This window comes from Dinoponera quadriceps, unplaced genomic scaffold (assembly GCF_001313825.1).
Source record: "Dinoponera quadriceps isolate SergipeBrazil2010 unplaced genomic scaffold, ASM131382v1 scaffold1252, whole genome shotgun sequence".
Lineage (NCBI taxonomy): Eukaryota > Metazoa > Arthropoda > Insecta > Hymenoptera > Formicidae > Dinoponera > Dinoponera quadriceps.
This window is the reverse complement of record NW_014555363.1, coordinates 709,262-731,809: the sequence shown is the minus strand read 5'-3', so window position 1 is coordinate 731,809 and position 22,548 is coordinate 709,262. Positions and strand designations below refer to the sequence as shown.

General features: G+C 46.4%; 2 protein-coding genes across 4 annotated transcripts in view; one reads left to right on the top strand and one right to left on the bottom strand.

The window, feature by feature from the left end:
* Positions 1-474, bottom strand: part of LOC106744030 (insulin-like growth factor-binding protein complex acid labile subunit) — a 240,363-nt gene extending 239,889 nt beyond the window's left edge. The window contains exon 1 of the mRNA XM_014618427.1: positions 213-474. Coding sequence (XP_014473913.1) covers positions 213-317 — 105 coding nt within the window. The 5' untranslated portion in view covers positions 318-474. The remainder of the gene's footprint in view (positions 1-212) is intronic.
* A 17,029-nt stretch (positions 475-17,503) lies between these two features.
* The window catches only part of LOC106743983 (neuronal acetylcholine receptor subunit alpha-7), a 243,509-nt gene continuing 238,464 nt past the window's right edge, over positions 17,504-22,548 (top strand). For all 3 annotated transcript variants that reach the window (XM_014618347.1, XM_014618348.1, XM_014618346.1), the window contains exons 1-2: positions 17,504-18,327; positions 20,687-21,220. In XM_014618347.1, the coding sequence (XP_014473833.1) occupies positions 21,118-21,220 (103 nt within the window). In that variant the 5' untranslated portion in view covers positions 17,504-18,327; positions 20,687-21,117. The remainder of the gene's footprint in view (positions 18,328-20,686; positions 21,221-22,548) is intronic.

Genomic DNA, 22,548 nt, shown 5'->3' with positions numbered 1-22,548 from the left:
GAGCGAGCGACGAGTCATCTGACGAATAAAAAACGCTCATAACAAACGACAGAGAGAAAAAGAGAGGCGTCCTTCGAGCACTTCGAAGCGTGACACAAACACCTACTCGTCAAAGACGAGCTACCCTACAATTCGTACAATATAGACAGATAAAACAAACATATTACGCGCTCCGGGAAGAATATGTCAAGCGCCGATTGCAACAGACTCACCAGCCAGTGGTACATGCCGACGGCTACCGATGTCCCGACGTCGTCTCCGGCGGTATCCTCCCGCTGGTCGAAGTCACTAACAAGAAGCCCGTGCACATCACCCATTCCGAATCCCGGCTGGCGCGCTTACGACAAACAACGAAAACTTATCCGTCGCACTCCCGGAGGTCGTGCTACGTACCGCTACGGGCGATGCACGTACACACGCGCGCGACGAGAGAAAGAGAGAGAGAGAGGTAGAAAGATAGAGAGAGAGTGAGAAAGAGAGAGAGGCGGAGAGGAGAAAGAGAGAGAGAGAGAAAGAGGAGACGGGCGGAGGACGAGAGGCGAACGGCGGCGGCGACGACGACGGCGACGACGGTGGCGTGGTGTAGTCAGGGCGGATGCACCGGGTGCCTCGACGATCATCGCGTCATGTCTCGGAGCGTGGCGGCCGGCCGCGGCCGCAGGCGACAATCCCGAAACTGCATTCCTCGCTGGAGGCTGCCGGTGCTAGATACTGCCGCTGGCTGCTTCTCCTCTTCTTCGTCCGAACTCGCGCCGCGAGAACTCCTACTCATGTGTCGCGCGCTCGTTCGCTCCGAGTCAAGGCGCGCGCGCGGCTTCTCACGCACGTCGAGCCACGCGCCGAAACGGGAACGAAATTCGGAGCCTTCCTCCTCCTCGGAATGGTCTCGCTGTTCGTATTTTCTCGTATCCTTCACTCACTGTCCAGCACTCGCGTTCATTCGCCGCGTTGAAGCTCACGTTTGGATCTTACGACGGGCGCGCTGGTACACACGAGACGCGAATGACCAGGCAGCGGCGTCCGTCTACCTCACACACAGTGTCACGGTGAGCTGCGAAGAGCGAACTGTGGTCTGCCGCACGAACTCGGCTCGAGTCGGCGCTCCGGCGGCGCAACACGATGGCGCCACGGCGAGTGCTCGACTGACAGTGTCGCGCTGCGCCGCCATCGGCGGCGTGCGGTACTACGCGTCGTGTCAACGGCTCGCGGCGATACGAGGGGGCAGAGGATGCCGAGTTTACGTGTGGTCGTATGTGTGTGTGTGTAGAGTGTCGAATACGAGTGTATATACCGTGCCTCACGCGAATAGGCGGTGTCGCGGCCCCAGGGCCGCACGGAGCGGCCTTTCTGCAGGGGGTAGCAAATGCGGATAATATGCAGCTCTTGGTGCGCGGGAGAAGCTGAGTCAAGTATGTTTCGAAGGACAAGAAATGCTTGATTCAATCTCGACCTTCGCGCGTCCTTTCGATGATAGTCCGCCTAATTCGTGCGACTCGGCAGTTTGGTCGGCGACTATGCGTCGCGTAAAAGCCGGAAAAAGCTCGAATTCAACAGGAAATCATGGACAGGTCTCATTTCCCTATTGGATACGAGATGCGTTGCGAAATTTATCGAAAAAAAATGTTGCCATTTTTTTGTAACTGACTGAGCGCCATGTTTGACCAGCTTCGGTTATTAAACGGCGATCGACCGTTATACTTGTCCGTAGATTAGCACTGCCCGGCATTCGAACAACGATTCTGAGATATTGCTCGAGTTCGGCAAACGCTAATATCTATCTCGCGCACACGCATTATCACTTTCGTGACAATAATTCGCCACTTTTCAACACTCCGCGATCGCGAGAAAGCGAACGCGTATCGATTCCGTATCACGCATCCGCCATGACTGTTTTATCCGTTCGCGTCGTTAGGTTACTTCGCGCTATACGACGTGAGTCAAAATAAAGTCCGCCCTTTTCATTCCGTAATTTGTAATGATAATTTCATTATCATTAACGTGTGACCGAATTTACTTTTCTCTTTTTCAAAGGATGGTCGTGAAGACACTTCTCAAAAATCGGAGCACAATCAAGAAAGACCTAATTCTATTAATACATATACCATTCTTTAATAGAAAAGACTACAAAAAATAAATATCACATATCTCTCCTTATGCTGAGCGGTCCCTCGTTCTAAATAATAATTGGATAACTGCACTGGTGACTGCAGAAAATCGCGACAAATAAAGAATTGGACATTTATACTGCATTAATTGGAGCGATTATGGTTGATCTTATTGTTTCAATATTACGACTGGATCGAGCAGTGAGAGAGAAAGACAGAGAGGGACGATCTAACGACTGAGGTCTTTATCTAGCCAATCACGTGATCGGTGTCCGCGAATCAGAGACGGTCATTGCGGATCAGTCGACTTTTCTTGTTGCATCGTGTCGAAATTGTAACAGTTTCGCCTCGCGTCTTTCGCGGAAAGAGCGACTCGCGCGCGTTAATAATGGAGCGAACGAACGTTTCGACGAGTGTCAGGAGTATCGAGTGGTGTGCGCGGCGTACTAATCAGCGCGATCGTCATTAATACTGCAGTATCGTTCGGCGATATTCGCATCAAAACTTCCACCCAAATGGCGTCTGTCGACGTTATTTTCGCGCACGAAGTGGATCGCGTGCATAATCGGACATGGCGAGAGTGATTGAATGGACTGTCGACCGTTGTAGCGTGTCAATTAAGGTACGCGCGTTTATGGCTGTTTGTTTACATTACGCGACTCGCACTGAATAAACAGACGCGCGGTGTAGAAAATCGACCGTTGCGCGTCGCGCCGAGTGCCGCCGGGCTAAACGTAAACGTTTTGATTCACGAAATCGCGCGCGACCCACCGTACGAACGTACCACTTAGCGAGCGAGAAACTTGAAATTTTTCGCACGGGAATACGAATACGGAAGTTGCCTGCCCTAAAAACGAAGTTCGTGGCGGTAGTTCGTGCGCCACGAGAAATCACGGAAAAGAGTCAGCGGAAAGTCGAGACTACGCGGAGCCGCCGGGCGAGTGAAGGCGAGTCGTACAGCTGGTAAGTCGCTTATCTCTCTCTCAATGATAGATAATAGAGAAGGTAAGAGCGAGCTAATTTGCCATTTTACCGATGTCGCGTATTCGCGACGTAAGCATAACGGCGCTCGACGTCTCGACATCTCCTACAAGGCGATATCCGCCAGCCATCTTTTTCCATTTCATGTCGGCTGAGTCGCAAATGTAAAAGTAAGAAAATGTAGAAAGCGTTTCTCTTTCTCTCTTTCTCGGAGTGATATGTCAGCATGTCGCTTGAAAAATTAACAGTAATAACGCGTCACGACGACGAGTTATTATTATTCGTCGTCCGCGATATCATTACAAGCTGCCTCACAGCGATGTCGAACACGTAAACGCGAATTATAAAAGACAATTATTGTGAGAAGAAGTAACTAACGTTCGGAAAACAGACGAGCGAGCGCGATAATCAATTGCGATGATGAATGAGAGTAACGAAAGTTCTCTTCGCGCTATTCCCCGATATTTTCTCCTATCCCCCTCTCTTTGTGATTAATTGTACAACTTAACGATTGCATTCAAACGGACGATAGAAACGAATCTTGCAATCGTGTTTCGATTAAATGAGAGCGCTTTTCGGTTATCCGGTAATTGCGTGAAATATTAGGTCGGAACACGGGGGTGCTATCATATTTTCTCACGTTTGATACGGTATCTGATGCAGCTATTTGCGTAAGTGTACTCACATAGCCTCTCACTTTGCTCCACCATTCATTCCGAGCGTAACATGTGTTTTCATAAGATTAACTGGTAATAATATAATAATCATAAATAATAATTATATATATGTATATAATAATATAATAATAATTGACAATAATAATTCATAATTTGTATAAATTATTCATAGTAATACTATTACGTTATCGCTTCAATATTGACAAAAGAAACATTGATCCTTGCAGCGCGTAATTCAACTAATTAAAAGTCGCCGATCGTTGAGTTGAAGCAGTTGTTTTTTTGAAAAATTTCCTAGTAGGATTAGAAATTATATTCGAAGCTTCGAATTTCTGAATCTTTAAATCACATTATATTCGAATAATGAAATTTTGAAATGTGAAAATTCGAACATTCGACTATTCGAATATTGGATATTCAAAACTTCAAGAACTGGAAAGTATATGTGTTCGTTTTATAGACATAATAAATAGTATTTATTGCTTTAAAAAATGTAATCTTTTTTTATATTGCGTTCTGCTGCTACATGACAAAATTTGCATTTATTTTAAAATTAAGTTCAGGAAATTTATTGTTTATATTATTTGTGCTTTCTTCGTTTACTTTGTTTTAAACTAGACAAATATAAATTTCAGAATTGAAGATCCCAAACAACGTGTATATCTAAAAGACACTCCAAAGGCGTCTTATTGTCTAAAAGATATTTTTACGTCTTAAGATGCTGAGTTAAACTGGTATTCTATAATTGCACGTTTTCTTGCGCTCTCCAAAATTAGTTCCATTAACAGCTTCAATATTTCAAATCTTTGAATAAAGTTTGAATCTTCGAATAATTCGACTTCAAATCTTCGAGCTTCGTCGTCAAACGTCGAATTATACTAAAGTTTCAAAGCTTCGAACATATCGAATAGTACTAATCCTATTTCCTACCACTTATAATCGCAGTTTATTTCGAATAAATAGTATTCTCTATAACGTATACGAAGAAATCAATGTTGCCACCTATCTGGTTTTTCAAACGGTTGTCCGGTTTGTTCTGTCCGGTTCTGCCCAGTTTTGTCGAAGTTTGAAAATTGGAAAATAAATTTTCTTTCATGACAAACATATATAACGAAATTTATTTTCTTAGCGCTAAAGGAATGGCGTTCAACAGAGAAAGCAACTCAGTAAGTGCTTAGTGATTATTTCACTGAAAAAAATTGTTACATTTAAGTAAACATTTGTTATAAGGAGTATTAGAGTAGTTTATTTTAATTGGATCAAGTAGATATTACTTGAATGTAGTACTTTTTTTCTTTCAATGTGCTACATTCAAGTAATATTTATTTAATCCAAATAATATAAACCACTCCAATACTTAGCAAATATTTACTTGAGTAATTTTTTTCAGCATATCTGCGACTTGAGTATTCTTTTAGATTTTTGATATATTCAATAGAATGTATGAATCAAGAGCGATAATCATTAAACGTTCAATGCGACTGTGTTCCGATATTTATTGCCAAATTTATAGTCAATAGTATCAAAGTATTACAAATCTATAGTATATGCAACAATTGTTTTTTACTGTAGTGTCCGAATAACTGTTATTAGAAAGGTGGCGACACTGAGAGGAACAACAAAGCAATTTTACAAAACTGACTTTGAACACGGTGAATTTCGCGTCGGTATGCCATGCAATTTGCAAAATGTGCCACATCTGTCCTCCCTCTCTACTTTAAAGGGTTAAATACGAGATTCCCCATAATCCCTTCATCGGAATTCATCGTTTTTGCCGCGACAGTTGCGAACGCGTGTGCATCTATTACACACATAATTTCGCCGGCCAGCAGAGCAAGGGTAGAGGGCAGATGTATTCTCGGGCGAGTGCGGCCCTGCGGGGTGTAATTGCCGCCACCCCCGGGTTTCATGTCGCAGGGCCGGCGCGACCATAATTCGTCGATCGCGACGATTGCGGCGACTGATTGCGAACGCGATTTAACCGAGGACGAACGGGATGGCCGTTCGTCTGCCTTTGAAACATACCTCGCGCCGTATAAACCGAGTGTTAAATTGCACGCTTTAAAACGATTTACGTTCTTTTTACGCAAACCGAATTTATGCGCGCACTGACCGATTTCCGGGCGAACCTCGTTACGATTATATACGCGCGGCATTACACAAGCGTAAGACGTGGATCTTCGTCACGAGGATCATTCAGAGATTAACGGTGTCGCGTTTTAGGGGAAATTATTGAAAATAAAGTGGCATTTGTTATTTATCGCAAGAAGGATTTCGAAAATTTCGACAAAAGGATTTTTTCGATGCGGAATTATCATCGGAGCGTATATCGAATTGTTAGAGGCGCGCATGCACAGGTACGAGAGCGATAGAAATTTTATGCCGCGAAGGTCGCAAACTACGACTCGCAAACTTGCGTACGACGATACAATTGTTCCACATTCAAGCAAGCCCTCTCGCGAGGTATATTTTTAAATTCGCGAATATACCGCGTGCGTCGAATATTCGGTCGGAGGTCGTGTTCCGCGCTGCTGACGCACTCGTAAAGGATCTCTTATACAATTCCGAAATTCGAATCTCTCGCAACGGTGAATATATGAGATAAAGTTTCGGGGGAACGCACGCGCGAGATGCGGCGCGGCGTGACGCGACGACGGCCCTGCATTCCACGTGAGGCATCACCCGTCCTTTTTCCGCGGTATTACGCGAATAGCGTGTACACGATGCGCAGATGCTAATTGATAGTAATGCGCGATAATCTCAAACAATTTACCGAACTAGAGCCGTGTTTGTTCCACGCCTCCCACCACCGGTATCGTCACCTCCTCCACCACCGTCGCCGCCGCTACCATCACCAACAACCACCACCATCACCATCGTCGCCTGCATCCGTAACGCAAACACGGCCAGCGCGCGATACCCGCTCCATTTTTCATTAAAATTCAGAGAAACTTCCGCGGGGCTGTTGCCGCGCGCGAGTTTCGAAACTGCGTCCGCGCCCTTTGTCCCGCGAAACTTGGCAAAATCATTTACATTAAGTACTCACGACCGGGATAAGGTATGCGTTCGTAGTTATTACCTAACTGTATACATCCTTGCCTCGTCGCATACGAAAGCAGGCGCGAAACAATGCGACATAGCTCTTCATCTGCGTCATTGTAATTGAGGGGTCGCAAGCGAAAACGACGTGTGTTAACACTCTTATCGTTTAAAGTCGGTGCTAGTGTTGTATCAGAAAATGCTCATTATCGTATTAATTATTGAACACCTATCATATAACTTCGATTAGAATCGCGATTGAGAAATCAATCCGTGTGCATTAGTGTCCCCGTTAGATGTTTTTTGTACGCAACCGTCACATATAGTCGTGCTTGATTTATGTTGCTTTTTTCGCGCCTGAATGCTCGAAATGTAAATACAAATGGTGGGAGGGCCGTTAACCTTCGCATAACGCGAACGAAGGAAGAAAGGTCGCCGAGCGATTTATGCCGTCGTGGTCGAGGCGGTTATGTGCGAAGTCGAAGGGAACCGTAAGATACTACAGTTATTTGTGAAACGTATACTTTGACGCATTTCTTGCGTCGCCCTCCCCCGTTCTCAACATTGCCCTTCCTCGGTTTTTATACGATTCTTCTTCACGAGACCGTCGCAGAACGAGGGTGAGAAACTCTAGCCAGCGGCAGCGATGGCGCGGAATCTCGCTTCCGAGCGCAAATTCCAGATTCCAGACGGCGTACTCGCGATTTTTCACCCGTGCCCGTTAACTACGAAGTTTTCGATAGAGGCGGCGTGCGCTTTCCGAATCCTGCCAATGTCAACAAACTTCAGCGATCGAAAGTCTTCAAAGTCCGGCCTGATGTTGGACGTTTCCCAACTCCTCAAAAGTTGTCGGAATTTTCGGCGCAGTCGGAAAGGACGATAGAATCAAAAGACTATTCTCGGAGATATCTCGCGATGCGCGCCGTCTACAAATATCGCGCTACTTTCAAGATTGCCGAGATCGCCGTGTTAGCAAGTTCATAAAACACTCGCGCGCGCGCGCGGATCGAACAATGCCCGGAGTCGCATCGTCGCGAATATCGGGATACGCGTCCCGTCTCGTTCCCATCGCTACTCCGACGCGCTCGACGTCCTCGAGGGTATCTCGAGTCACCCTCCCGAGTTCTCTCTCCGTACACACTCCCGTCCCGCCATCCAAGGGCGGCCAGGGTTGCCTGGCTAAGTCGCCAAAAGCTTGCACTCCCTGCGGAATTCAGCCGCCGTCATGCCTGAGACCGGCGTATTGCGTGGCGTCCCTCGGCGTTGCCGATGCACTTCCATCCGCCGGGATCGTGCTTCGTAAAATTGGATTTGCGCATGGCATGTAGGCGATTTGTCATACCGGCTGGTTACATTCTTGCGAAGGTTCCACGGCGCTCGTAATATCTCGCTCGATGAACTCGCGACGATATTTCGCGGCAGTCGCATCGGCAAACGATCTCGTAATTGTGATTGATCGCCGGCACGTTTTGCCGCGCATAATAACATTGTAAAACGACGTTCTACTTGGAATCGATAGCTCATTAACTAAAGGCGGTTTTATTTCCCGTCCGCGTGCCCGTCGCACGCATCGCGGATGCGCTCGCGAATTTAATACCATCGCGAGTCGCGGTACCTTGAAAATTAAATATAAATAAATAACGGAGTAAATTGCGATTCGCGGGGTCGTTCATAATGTTTGATTTCTACTCTTTTCTTGTTTTTAATTAAATTTCTTTTAACCCAGATTCGAGATTTTAATTAAAATTTCCTGCCGATTCTTAGTTTTCCCCGTGGCATATTTTCCGCCGTCCTAGCCTCGAATTTCACTCCGCTCTATTCGCTATTTACCGTGACTCGCACGAGGCGAGACGACGGTGTCCAATCGATTCTCCATCGCCGAAAGAGCGCGCGTGTATACAAAACGCATGTATCACGGTAAATCCGTGTCGAGCATCAAAATGTCATGCACTCCTGTTAGAAATACGATGACGTCTTATAAATATTGTAAACGAGCGTGTATCGGATATATTCGGTAACAAGGGATATATTCGGCGAACATGGATTTTGATAACGCGTAATGTTGATCTTCGCGCCTTCCAAAGAAGCACGTCGTGACATCGACAGTTACTGAATCAAACGAACGATTATCAACGGTGAATAATCACGCCCCCATAAATTCAGCTTGATCCCGTACACTTGTCAGAATTAAAACGCGAATCGTTATCGCGACATCATTGATCGATAGATTTGCAGCGATGCATCGGTACGCCGCGAGTACGGACTACAAATCGTTTGTTAGGTCATGATTTATGAACAGCGCCGCGGCATCGCCGCGATTACAATGGAGATTCTCCCCGAAATTGGCCGGACGAAAATGATTGTTCGCCGCGCGGATCTCGGGGAAAAAAAGCGCCTTAATCAGAGCAGCCGCGAGCTCTTCTTTTTTAATCCATCCCGGCGATCTCCGAGTGGGGAATGGGGTGACGGCAGAGAGATTTCCCGGTGTGTCGGTGTGTAGAGAAAAGGGGGAAAAACAATCGTACCATTCACCGGCGAGTAACGGGCTCAGTTTCCAGTCAATTCCACAGCGTCCTCCGACAATAAGCAACGTAGATAACAGCGACGACACCTTATCTGCGGATTCCTTTTCGGCCGACCGATCGAAACGCTCGTCGGAATGATAGAAGGTATCGCGCACAAGTAGCGAACGGGGAGAACTTCGAGGCGCAGGGCGAAGTTTTTGCGATACCCGGCGCGAGCCGTATCAGATTTCGCGCAGCTAGACGAGGGAGCCAGCTTCTCATCCGCTCTCCGCAGTTCAATCCTCCGCTTTTAAAGCCCGCTTATACTTCGTACTTAGTTTTCGCATGGGGGGAGAAGCGCGAGGTAGGGTTTACGGGGAACGACGAAACGAAACTTACCTGACGGATACGAGTCGTTGGGCACGATATGGAATCCCGAGGTCGCACCTCGGTCGACGGCGGTGATGGACAAATCGTCTCGCAGAGAGAAATTGAATGTCGAACTAGTTTCCGACCACTTCCGGAAACGAATAGTACCGTCAGGACGGCTTTCGATAAATTTTCGTCGCGCGCCCGGTGCCAGCGGGCGCGCGACGAAAATATTTTTTCCCTCGCCGAACAAATGCGCCGTCATGCGTCTTATTTCTTATTTACGCGTCCCGGTAAATCGACCGTGCGAGTTCCACACGACAAACCAAAGATGAAATTCTTGATATATAAGTTGGGACGCTCTTGTCTAGTTTGTGGAGATACTCGTTAGCTCGTGATTAATCCCGGAGTTCTAACAGGGGTTGCCACAAATTGTGATTGGTAACTATACGTACAATTTCTAACGTCGGATATTATCCTACTTGATTATTTAACGTTTTCTGTCGTTTTTTTTTTTTTTTTTTTTTTGCGAATTCATACCACATTGATTATACACGTATAGTCTGCTGATAAGATTCGCAAAAGCTGTTTTCTTTCATTCCCGCGTTTGAGCCAATTAAATATAAATTAAATACTCATTTTACAATATGTATATACTAAAGCTAAAAATTACCGGCTATGTTAGGGTGGCTTCATTTCCGTTTATCTCCGTCTGATCGTATTAAGTCTTAAATAACGAGCAACTTATTTGTGATACACTCATAAATTTTCTAAGTTTCGAGAGGAAGTCGTAATAATTTATATCGCCAACGATATATAAAAAGATCGCCTCTTTACGAATTAAACGTATCGCGGCGCGGCCACTTTTTCTTTGGGTACGAATTTTCCGTCTCGCTCGGATGGGAGCTTGTGTGTCACGGGGGAAAAAGTTGCATAATAAACTACGTATTATAGTTTCCGTCGGACGAATGCCGGTTAACAGAGGAGCTTTTGGAGCTCGAGGAGCTCGAGGATAGCCCCGCTCCGATGAAAAAGGAAGATTCGCCTGATTTTTTTGTTTCGGGGCGACCGGTCTCGTTTATTAGCCCCACGTCCGACGGAACGGTTGCTTCCAATTCGATGATCAAAAGAGAACTCGGCATCTCTTATTTTCGTAGAAATTAATAATTTCCCAGAACATTTAACTCGACTTGATATTACTTTTATTCTTTGCCTGCTCGAGGGGAAAAGGGGGCGTTTCGCAATAAGAGCGCGATACGATGTAATTTCATCAGAGGCTAATCTTGGCGGCTAATTCGTTCGACCGCTCGCGCGTCCGCGACGTTGCATCTTGCGTCGTCGTAAAACAAGCAACGAACTCAAATACGTCCGAATGCTCCTCACGGCGTTCGTATACAGGCAGTTAATTAATTTCGGCGGAGGTCGCTTATTATATAACCGCGGCTACTGCGACCAACTGCGTCCTACATCGCGCAATTTGGCATAACGTTACCAGCCACGCGAGATGTTCCCGCTACTTTGTTTGCCGCAGCATTCCCCTTTTACGTATGCCATCGTGAAACAATCGTATTCCCCCTACGGCCATAACCGGTTCGTGCTGCGCTGGCGGAGTACGTCTTCTGTTTCCGCGCCGAGTTTCGGAGGGTTTGTCCTCCCAGGAGGAATGTTCCTCCTAATTTATGAAACGCGGCGGACGTTACGCCGTTTAGTGAGGCGCCTTCGAAGTAGGTAGGTACGAACCTGCGAGTTGGCACGTGAAGCGAAAACTTTGCAGGTAACCGTTGGTACCTTCGGGTTACTACCGGCCGGGTTTTCTCGTAGCGTCATTAGTATTCCGGGATATACAGACGCGGCGAGAGACAAAGAAGGATGGAAGGAGCGAAGCGGCGAAGTCGGGAGAGGAGACGAGAAAGAGAGAGAGCTTCTCTCCCAAATGAGTACCTCACGCACAGAGACACGTTTCTCTACTCATTCTACTTAGCGTTCCACTACACCCGACTCTCCTGCATCGAGCCGCCCCCTCGCGCGCTCCTTCCTTTCTCTTCCCGCCCCTCCCGCTTCCGTCGTGCCTCTTCGTAACTCGCTCGCAGTAAAAAAGAAGAAGAGCGAAGTCTCTTAACGAATGCTTTTCTTCCTCACTTGTCATCAGACTCGAGATGGCTCATAGCGGGAAGAAGCCCTCTCCTCGCGCTTCGGGTCTTGTAATCAACGGGATTAACGAGGCATTTACGTTAGTTTGGATGCATTCGACGCATTTTAATTAGAGATTCCGCGCATACGGCCGGTCACGATTGAAGCACGCGGACGCGTCGGATATAGTCATTAAACGGCTTGGCAATAATTACACGGATGAGTAAATACGTACTACACGTAGTGCATGCATATATATGTATATATGAATGACGGCATATCTCACATTTTTAATTCCGTTTTATCGGTACAATGTGCATAAGAGAGACATGCCTGCGTGATATCAGCCGATGTGGGGAGAGCGGGCGGATAATTAAAACGCCTTAATTATTGGCTCGCGGATAGGAATCTTTTCGGTGAAATTGGCCGAATGCGAAGTTACGTCCTTCGCGTGACCGAAATGTCTCGGCAATCAATAAAAACAATCTTGTCGTGACGGATTAGCATCGACATAGTGCATAATTTTGCGGAAAGCTGAATGTATGCGGGGTGTTCTGTCCTGGGGAAACTTTATCGCCATGACACGCGACAGTTGAAAGGAGTTAGTAAGACAGGAATAAATGCGGTTAACACCGTTCCTACCATACACTTTCACGCCGCTCGTAAAAGTTCGCTGTGTACAAGTGCAAAGTTAATCGTATTCCGTTCCTATAATAATCAAAGTCGGCCAGCCAGGCATCGTGGGAGGTTTGTGAAATAATTTATCACCTCATAAGTAACGAGCCAGCTGATTGTAACACTGATTAGCTCGAAAAAGTAACCTCTTTTAACTTTGACGACTAATACTGACTATATTGCGCTAGATTTATTTAATCCACCTGTCTCAATTAATTAATTATCTTTACTTTCCCTAACAAAGGGAGATTTTTACAGGAGAAATACAAACGTGAGAATTGACATTATCTCGCAGCTTTACGCAAGTTTAACTTCAAACACGTAAATAGGTAATAAAACTTTAATAATTTAGTTTAGAAACATTTTACGTTAATAGTAATTTCAATAGAGGTTTACCCGGAGATGAAATTTTCGAAAATTAAAAGAAGTCGACGAATGTCGATCTTGAATCTCTCTCGATATTTTTACTGAAAAAACATGAACTCCAAGTTCATTGAATAATCTGTTCCTAAAATATTCGTCGATCTGGAACATTGTATTGATCTGAGAAATGTGGACATTCAAATTAATTTCGCTCCTAATTCTCTGCAATTTTCCTCTCAAAATTTGATACGTTGTGACGGAAATCCAATTCCTAAGTTTTATTTCTATATAATAGAAAGACATTCTATATAACAGACATCGAATCGTCTACGAGCCGTATAGAGTCGCGGTCCGAACTGGATAGGTGGAGGCGTTAACATTTCCGTTTCATCCGAAGCGCAGCGAGGAAAACACATATTTGCACAGATCGCACACATTCCGTCCCGGATACGTCAATTGCGCAAAAGTTTCGAGTGATCTGTTCGCGAACCGAGTGACCCAAATAGACGTTTCCAGCGTCGAATGTTTGACCCCAAAGTTCGGGGAGCGAGAACCCCGGGTCGATCGCGCGCGCGGTTTTGCTTCACCCCCTCGAGCACACCAGAGAACTTTGTCCCCGTGCGCATTTAACCGAGCGTTCCGCATCGGATTCGTCGCGCGTCGTAAATAAAAGTCCACAGAGGATCGCTTGCGCGAGAGCGATCGTCATTCGTCAAGGGTATCGCTGTGACACCTGGTGCTTCGTGCAATCGGCATTAAAGTGCAATGAAATTGAAAAGAGCGCAGAAGTCAAACCACCCCTGGGCGACACGAGACGACGATTCGGAGGAGCGACAAACTCGTCCTTACACAATAGCGTTCCACATCGATGAGGAGCCTTGTTGTAGCGTCTCGAGGCGCCACAATAGTGTCCACAAGGCTTCCCATTGGGGGAGCGCTGATTTCTCCACAATTTCTGTTATTTTGGGCGAGTGCATGGCCAGCAGGCTGATTCAAAGAGGGACGCTCGGCTGTAAGGAATGGACCGTGGAGAGTGGGACGGGTCGGTACGTGCGAAGAGACGAGCATGCGAGGCGTGAGTTCGGGTTCTATCTCGAACCTGCCAGGTGTAACCTTTCCCTTCCTGCTTATATACCTACGTCCTACAAAACATCGTTCATTCTTCCAGACCGTCGGTCCATCCGTCCGTCCGTCCATCTCGTGTAACCTTGACCATTCTGAACGTAAGGAAGGACCGGACCGATCCACACGTGCTTTCGTAGTTTTTCAACGGATACGCCAGATCAGCCTATTGTTGATATTTATGTGTTCTTCCGTAGTCATGTAAAATCAGTCCCAGCGATAAGTCACTCTTCTTTCGCTCTTTCAAGAAAGTTCACGAAGAGAATGCGTTTAAAACGTACGCGAATTTGAGAATGTGTTTAAAACGTGTCCGAATTTGCATCTCGGTGATTTTTTACGCCGATTAATCTGTCAGAGTAACGCAAATTTATGAACGCATTGTTTCCTTGGCGAGGAAACGAGGAGGCGAATCTCAGCCTTGACCATCTCAAAACGAGACGCTGCAAGATGACGATATATTACCTCATCCGGCGTCTCGTGGTAATTAGCATACTGAGTAGGTAGGTAATTGTATTCGATGTTGCTCCAAGTGGTACGCAACGAACGCGATGTCTGACACGCTCTGGAAACGTAGTTTTGATTAGTGATTATACCGGCGTAGCTCGAGCGTTTCCCGCTTTTGTGAAATTTAATGTAGCGTATGGCAAATTGCCGGCTCTCCCTCTCCACCATGAACTTTGGTAGCTGCAGCTTTGTGTCAGCCGAATTATCTTAGAATGGAGGAGCGCGCCTCTTTGTAATGGCTTCTAAGGAAGTTATAACAATGAGTAAACGACCTCGTATATATGAAGGAAAATACTGAATCTCTCCTGAAATCCACGCGTTATTTGCTCGTATACTCTACGCCGTGAACGTGTCATACCGCAACGAAAATATTCCATTAGGCATATTATTTATAGGCATTTACGCATTATAGGCATTTACGCCAATTTTTATGCGGTATCCAGTTATTTCCCCAACAATTTTAGCAATTCTGTATACAATATACGGAAAGTAATAACGATTGTTTAATCACGAATCGTAACTGTGTAACATTGTTTAGAAGTGTAATTAGTTTATATATATATATAAACTAGAGAAGTATATATATATATATATATATACTTGCCTAAGTTTGTTATTTATAGGCAATTATAAATTATTAATTACAGCTGTATTGTATAATGAGAACTTTAATCAGTGCTATTAAATATAGTTATGCAAATGTGAATTATTAACATAATTTATCCAGACTATACTATTATTGAACAAAATCAATATTCATCAATAAATTTAGTGAATAAATAAATCTTATTGATACGCTGAATATAAGAATCCATTACAATACTGAATATTTCATTCGTATTATGATCGATTCAATCGGTGTTTTAAAAGAATATTAGGTTAATATTAACGTCCTCTTGGCATTTGAACAAAATAATCGTTGGAACACATATTATGTAAATGGAGTGGAAAGAAATAGATTTCATCTGTAGCTTGGGCAATGTGCACGGTTGATATAAAATATCTACTTGAATTATCATATATGGAAAACATTTTTGACAAAAATACACGAGCAGAAAACTTGCGAGAAATCTGGTTTCTCGACCAGGATATTGAGGAACGCATTTATGAAGATTCTCCGGTTAACAACATTCGGATAAGCGCGATAACAGCATTCGGTATAACGTTATCGACTGTAAACTACGCTACCTAGCCAGTCTCACTGCATGTTCGTAGCTAGGTAGCGTAATCTAAAGTGCATTTCAACGCTCCTGAAAGAAGGAATTATCGACGGCAGCTTGAAAAAAAGTGCGTTTAAGTATAATAAAAATGCAAAAATAAATTCATTTTTTCTTTAAAGTATTTTTACGTCAACTAATATAAAAAGAATATATTAAACAAATTATTCGAGTATTTAACACATATATTTACATCGTATGGATTCTCGCTCGGATTCCAGCTGACTGAAGCGCCTTGCATGACGTTTCTACAATCTCCTCAGCGAGCAGCTGTTGGTAAAGACACTACCTACATAATTGATTTGTTCAGTTTCTCGCAACATTCTATTACTCGTAACGTCGGATCAAAATCATCAGAAATATGTAGTACAACCTTCTACGCTAGACGCAGTACTAATTATACTCTATTTTCGACAAAATATGCATATTCAATTGCAGTACGCTAACGTACATTAATTTACATTGTAACCAAGTGTTTTTCTCCAGTAGATGTTTTAACGTAATTGTTTGCAGAACAGAAGGGAGGGGGACTGCGTTACCGTCATATCTTTCTTCAGCAAATAAAATTTACTATACAAATATTTATAGACCCAAGTCTACGCTATAAGCAAGACATTATAATTCCGGTTACGTTTGCGGTTCGGTCTCTTCCTGCGGAATCGCAAGAGGGATCATCGTGAGACCCTTACCAACCTTTAATCGAGATACGGTAAACGTGCGAAATGCACGACGGTACGGAACGCTCTATATCCCGTCCATTGTCGCCCCCAACCGAGCGACCTCGTCTTAGACACGCGTTTTCCTGGCAATTTCGAAAACAATCGATTTACCCGTCAATCTCGTCCATGCCCATCCGCACACAACTTATCTTCTTGTCGTGTCGGCACCCTTGGTGCACCGAAACTATGCCGTCCCTGGGATCTCGACCGCCGAGGCTAATCCCCCTTGGCGGACTTGGACCATGCTCCAGCATCGTTCGCGACGGTCGCGATGGAATCAACGCACACCCTCGCGCGCTTACCCTTGAGAGAGAAGACGAGAATAAGGGTGAGCAAGAGGGAGGAACAAATACGGGGGAGTAGAGGGAGAGGGAGCGAGAGAGGGACGAGAGAGAGCGAAGGGAGGGAGAGCGAGCTCGCAACACACGGCAACGGCCGTGAGCTACGGGGGCTTCGTGAGGGGATGCTCGGGGGTAAGAGAGACGGAACATGTGGCATGCGACGGTTACCCGAGAGAGACGGGACGAATTCTCCGGTACACGGTGGTGGGCACAATATTGATCTGTGGGGTGGGCTTCGGGGATGCTGTTCTCCAGTACTCTCCTCCACCCCCGTGCCGCCTGCCTCACCCGCGTCCCCTCGAGCCCCGCGATGCCCCCCGCATCCTCGCACCTCCGACTCTACTCTCGACGTGGTGGGGGCCACGCTGGTTGCGTGCTGGTCCAGTCCGCAGCCTCTCGTGAAATCGTGGTGGGAACCGGAGGCGGCTACGGGAGGTAGGGACAGCGGGGAGGATAGCTGCTCGGTGGTGGAAGTGGTGGAGGAGGGTTATGCCCATCGTGGGGAGCGCTCTTCGCGTCTATATCGCGGCGGTGGCTGCGAGTCGCGAGAGCTCGACCGGCAGCTCGTACACGACCCCGACCGCCTCCTTTTTCGGGGGTTTCGGTTTCCGGTTCGGACACCCGTTCGCAGGGACGAGGCGGTTTTCCCCATCCCCCGTGTATCCATCCCTCTCTTTCTCTCTCTCTCTCTCTCTCTTTCTCTCTCTTTCTCTCTCTCTCTCTCTCTCTCTAACACACACACTCTCTCTCTCTCTCCTCTCGCTCTTTCTCTCACCCTCTCTTTATCTCCGTTACTCTCCACCTCTTTCTCTCCATCCCCGTCTCTCTGATCTTTCATCGTTTTCCTCCTGTCAGCCGCTGTCTCAGTTTAGCGCGAGTTGCCACGTTCGGTCGAACTTCGTGCACCTTGTGCGTGCCGCCTATACGAGGGGCTACGCGTCTCCTCATCGTCTTCGTCACCGCACTCGTCGTGGTGGTCGCGATCGGCGTGGTGGTCGCGTACACGGAATAGTTGCTCGCGCGTTCGCTCGTGTTGAGCCCCGGTGCCGCCGCGATGCGAGGTAGAACCGTGCGTGCAAGAGGAACGACTTCGCCGGACGACAATAACAACAGTTACGGATAAAAGAACGGAGGGGCACGTAGAGGGCGACGAGAACGTGGCGAATGGGAGTGCGGAGGAAAAGGTGGGATAGCCACAACAGGACAGGAAGAACGACGACGGTAGACGCGGGTAGGCGAGAATGCACGTTCGCGCGAACGCGTGACCCCTGCTGAGGAGGGTGGAGTGCGACGAGGGAGCGCGAGAACGGAAGAAGGCAGGATCAAAAAAGAGAGAAACGCGCGAGCGAGAACGACGTAGAAAAGCGGCGAATTCGCTGCCTACGTGGACCGGGTCGCTGGCAGAGGGAGCAGCCACGCTCCGCGAAGTTGCCTGGATACGGGCAACACCGTGTTGCGCTCCGCTGAAGTAGGAGGCAGGGAAGGAGGCGGAGGTGGTGGTGCTGCTCCGCGGGAGGATGGAACGTGCGGTGAACTATAGTGAGACGAGGAAGACGATCGTCGGCCAGGCCGCGAACGCAGGTCCGTGGTGCAGCCAAGAGTCGTGATAGCACACCCGCGCCTCTCGTCGAGAGAGAGAGAGAGAGAATCGCGGCAGCGTGCTCGCGATTTGAGAGAAACCGATCGCGCGCGACGAGCACGGCGCGCGCGGCGTCGTTCGGTGCGGCAGTTAGTCCCTCGGACTCGTTCGTCGATTGTCTGCAGGTTTGACGAATGGTTACCCGCACGTCCGTCGAATCTCTGTCAAATCGCGAGACCTCGTCTGCCTTTCGCCTCTTCCATTCGGTTTTCATGTATCGGACAAGATTTCTCTCTTGCCTCATGCAAACATCGAGCGCTCTCTGCTCTTGATTCTATATTAGTTCGCGACCGGGAATTTCGATCGAATTGCCGACGTGGTGGGCAGAAGCGAGTAATAAAGTGAGCTCCGGTGCCGGTAGAGAAAGGGGTTGAGAGTACTCGTAACGATAGACGCCACCGCGTGGGGAAGAGCAGGAGCATTCGATAGCGTAGTCGCCGCGGACACCTGTAAACCGAGCTCTTCTCGTGGCAAGAGACCTCCTTCGAGCGTCCTGTCGACGAGATAGAGAGCCGGCGAGAACGTTCGCCGTATGTATGCGCACTCATACGTATGTTTAATTGACTGATAAAACGACTCCGTATGACAAATGTCCGAACGCAGCCGTAGGTACGTTCGTATCGACTGGCAGAAGTCGCGACGTCGAAACTCCGCAGACGCATTTCCCACGAGAGATTAAAAATCGCGCCATTGTAGTTTCTGAGACGCGCGGGACAATGGAGAAAAAATTGTTACCTGTGTCGATAGAGTGAGGGAGAGAGAGAGAGACCGGCGGTAATGACGTGCCATTTAACGCGCACTCCCTCGTGAATCCGATAAATAGGTCATCGTAATGCTGGAATCGTGATCAATTGCTGGTCGGTCGGGGAGGGTTGCAGTTAATTAATTCGCAGGTTTTTGTCGCGCTCTACAGGGTATTTCTCTTTGATATAATTCGAGGCTGTTGAATGCATGAACACGTAGATGCGTGAGAACAAAGACGCATTGTAACACGTTCTCTCTCGTGTTTCACTTTTCAAATGCTAAATCATAGTGAGATTGTTAATTCTTCTTCTCGCATTTCTACCGTTTTCTTGCCTAAACTAATTTCTCGTATCCAATGATATATCATGATATAATTTAATTTTTTCCACAATATTTTTTCAAATGTTTCATTGAGTCATCGAACGCTCTGAAAAACTCAATAAAATCTTAAGTACGGCATAAAACTGCTCAAAAGTTTTGCTTAAATTTAATGCTGTAGTAAATTTAATTATATTTCTTGTATTCTTACATTAGCAAATTATTCAACCGAAAAAATATTTTCACCCTTTCCCCGCGGAGATTGATGTGTGAGTCTGCATACGCTACTTTTTCAATAATTCATTCGGTCTCGCCAGGAACATAGAAAATTTACGATAACGGGACTCGGCGAAACCGATCGTCCTCAGTCACCGCACGTTTTTCCAAGGGGAATACGAGAAATCCTTTCTTGCTGATAGTGAAATAGTAAATCAACCGCCGGGCTTGTAAATCACCTAAATCTTCGGTGTCCATAACGACCGCAATCGTTACACTCGGCGAAAAGAATAAATGAGGGTATCAGTCAAATGAGTGCTCGATTTCGCTATTTCACGACGAATGAAGAATGTCTGTAATGTATAAATTTCAGTGGCAATGTCCGTACACAATTTCAATTTTGGGCCTGCAAAGTATCGCTTCGTGTGTAATCTTTGATTCTTTTATCAAAATTTCATTGTATAAAGTTTCATTATATAAAAGTTAAATGTATATTTAGCTTTTCGATAAATTATAATATATTCGATAAATACATATAAATTTTATAATATTTTGGTGATTCATATAAGTGGAACATTGGATTGTAATTCGGCCAAAGCCTCGTTAATCGTAACAAATCCACAGAAAATCTCTCCGTTTTCGAATATTTGCTGAACAAAGCTCCGATATTTTGAATAAAAATTTTAAAATTCAAGAATAATATTTCACGGGTGATTGAAAAATATGTGGAATGCAATTGTATCCTCTCAATGTCAATCAACGTATACTTTAAGATAAACCGGGCAATCACAGAAAATTATGTACGACAGACGAAGCGTTCAAAATCGTACTTAAAAGAGAAAACGACAAATAATAGCATTCAGCAGGCGATTATCGCGGTAGACGTGAAAAAAAAAACAATAGTAAATAATTTCGGCAAATTCGACGAGATAATGCGAGCGCATGCCGCGAAACGACGCCGCACGCGGTAGGAGGTGGAGGGCGCGAAGGGGTCGTTCACACGTACGATATCATTATTTTCAGGATTCCCCGCGAGAATGCTCGAAACGCTGGGAAGCATCGTCGCGCGAACGTAGCGCGTTACTGCGAGCAATAATACGCCACCGCTCAGCAATCGAGACCTCGCGAAGTACGCACAACCGAAGAGCACGGAAGAACGTTGGTTATGACGGCGAAGTCGGGAGGTGCGTTAGCGAAGGCATCGAGTATCGATTAGCGGACGATTCGCGCGGAATTGAACTCGACTCGTGACACCTGCACGATGATAATCAGTGGCGCAGCGGGCGACAAAGCGCTTCCGGGCGATACTCGCGGCGGTGACCGCTGCATATAGAAGTGAACACGAAATTGCAGTGCAGTGCGTCGCCAGGAGACGGGGGGCACCTCGGGCCGGGTAGAAGAACATCGGCAAGTCGGTGTCGAACCTCGAACCAGCCTGCGAAAATTCGTCTGCCATGGCGCACCAGACGAGAGGTCTACCGCAGTTGCGAATAAAGTTTTATACCACGGTCGCCGCCGGTCTCCAAATAGTCCTCTTGCTCACCGTCCTACCTCAAGGTAAGTCCACCGGACGCACTTTCGATATTTTACGGCGAGATTGTACGCGACATTACTCGCGCCCATGATTTTCTTTATCGCTCGTCCGGGCCGTTTCGGCAGTGAAACGGTACGAATGATATTTCCTCCAACGACTTTGAGGGTATCGACGAGAGAAAGGGTGGGCTATGAAACCCTCCGCAACTCGGGTAACGAAGCCAGTTGTACTTATCGGTCGAATGGTACGACGTCGTAATGGTCCGCACGGTGAATTTTCGCCTTCGAGCATTCGCATCGTCGTCGAGTGTCGCATCTCGCGGATAAGTACCGGTGATGACTGTTAGTGGAAATTGGCGCGGTTATCTGTCGGATGTATTCACACTCGTGTGAGATCCGAGTGTTTCTCGGATATCGCGACTGAATTTCCCTTTTTTTCACTCGGAACGCTTTAACTCACTTTTGCGTGACAACGAAGGCTCGGCAGAGCGCTCGATTTACCTACGATACGTTTGATCGCCGGTGCGTCTCAAACGAGACTAGTTTAACGGTGGTTAGCTCTGAAATCTGGACTAACCTCGCGTTTACTTGCTCAGTCGCATGTTTCTGTTTCTACGAGCATAATGGCGATTGATGTTTTCGGGTTGGAACTTCGGTAACGGCTGGCAGCTTGCTCGCGCGAAATTTTCGAGCGATCGAATTACTCAGGAATATCACTTAATTTCGTAACGTCCTCTTCGCGGCGTTCTTATTGTTCTTCCCGTCGATCTTTGGATATTGTCGACATATGGAATCATTAAAATAGAGATGTATATAAATATAATATATCCGTTGTATATATTAGCACTCAAGGACGCCTGCACCAGAGTCGCGTTCGTTCTGCACGCCGCGACTTTTATTAAGCCGTAACCCGGCGCCATGTCACTTCGGCTATTCCGTCCTGATATAGAAATCCGAAAATAACTTTAGACGAGTACATAATTCAACGTACGCCACTCTCGCGACTATATTCTAACGCCATCTTGGCCACTAGTCAGGCATCCTCAGTCGATCAACGCGTTAAATACAGAAATCGCCGATATCGTTCACACAGTTAAACGGTGGTTACCTCCGAAATCTGGATTAACCTTGTGCTTACTTGCTCAGATAGGGACGGTCGTATCGGATGTAAAAATTGTAAGAGACAATGCGCGAGTGTGCGTGGAGCGACAACGATTCGCTAATTGCTCTTCGTATACTGCGGCGATAACGTGTGTGCATCTAACTTTATATTCTTCCGAAACAACAGTTGCGCTCCACGCGTTCGCTGTTGCAATGCCACAAGTGTAGTATATATATATATATATATATAT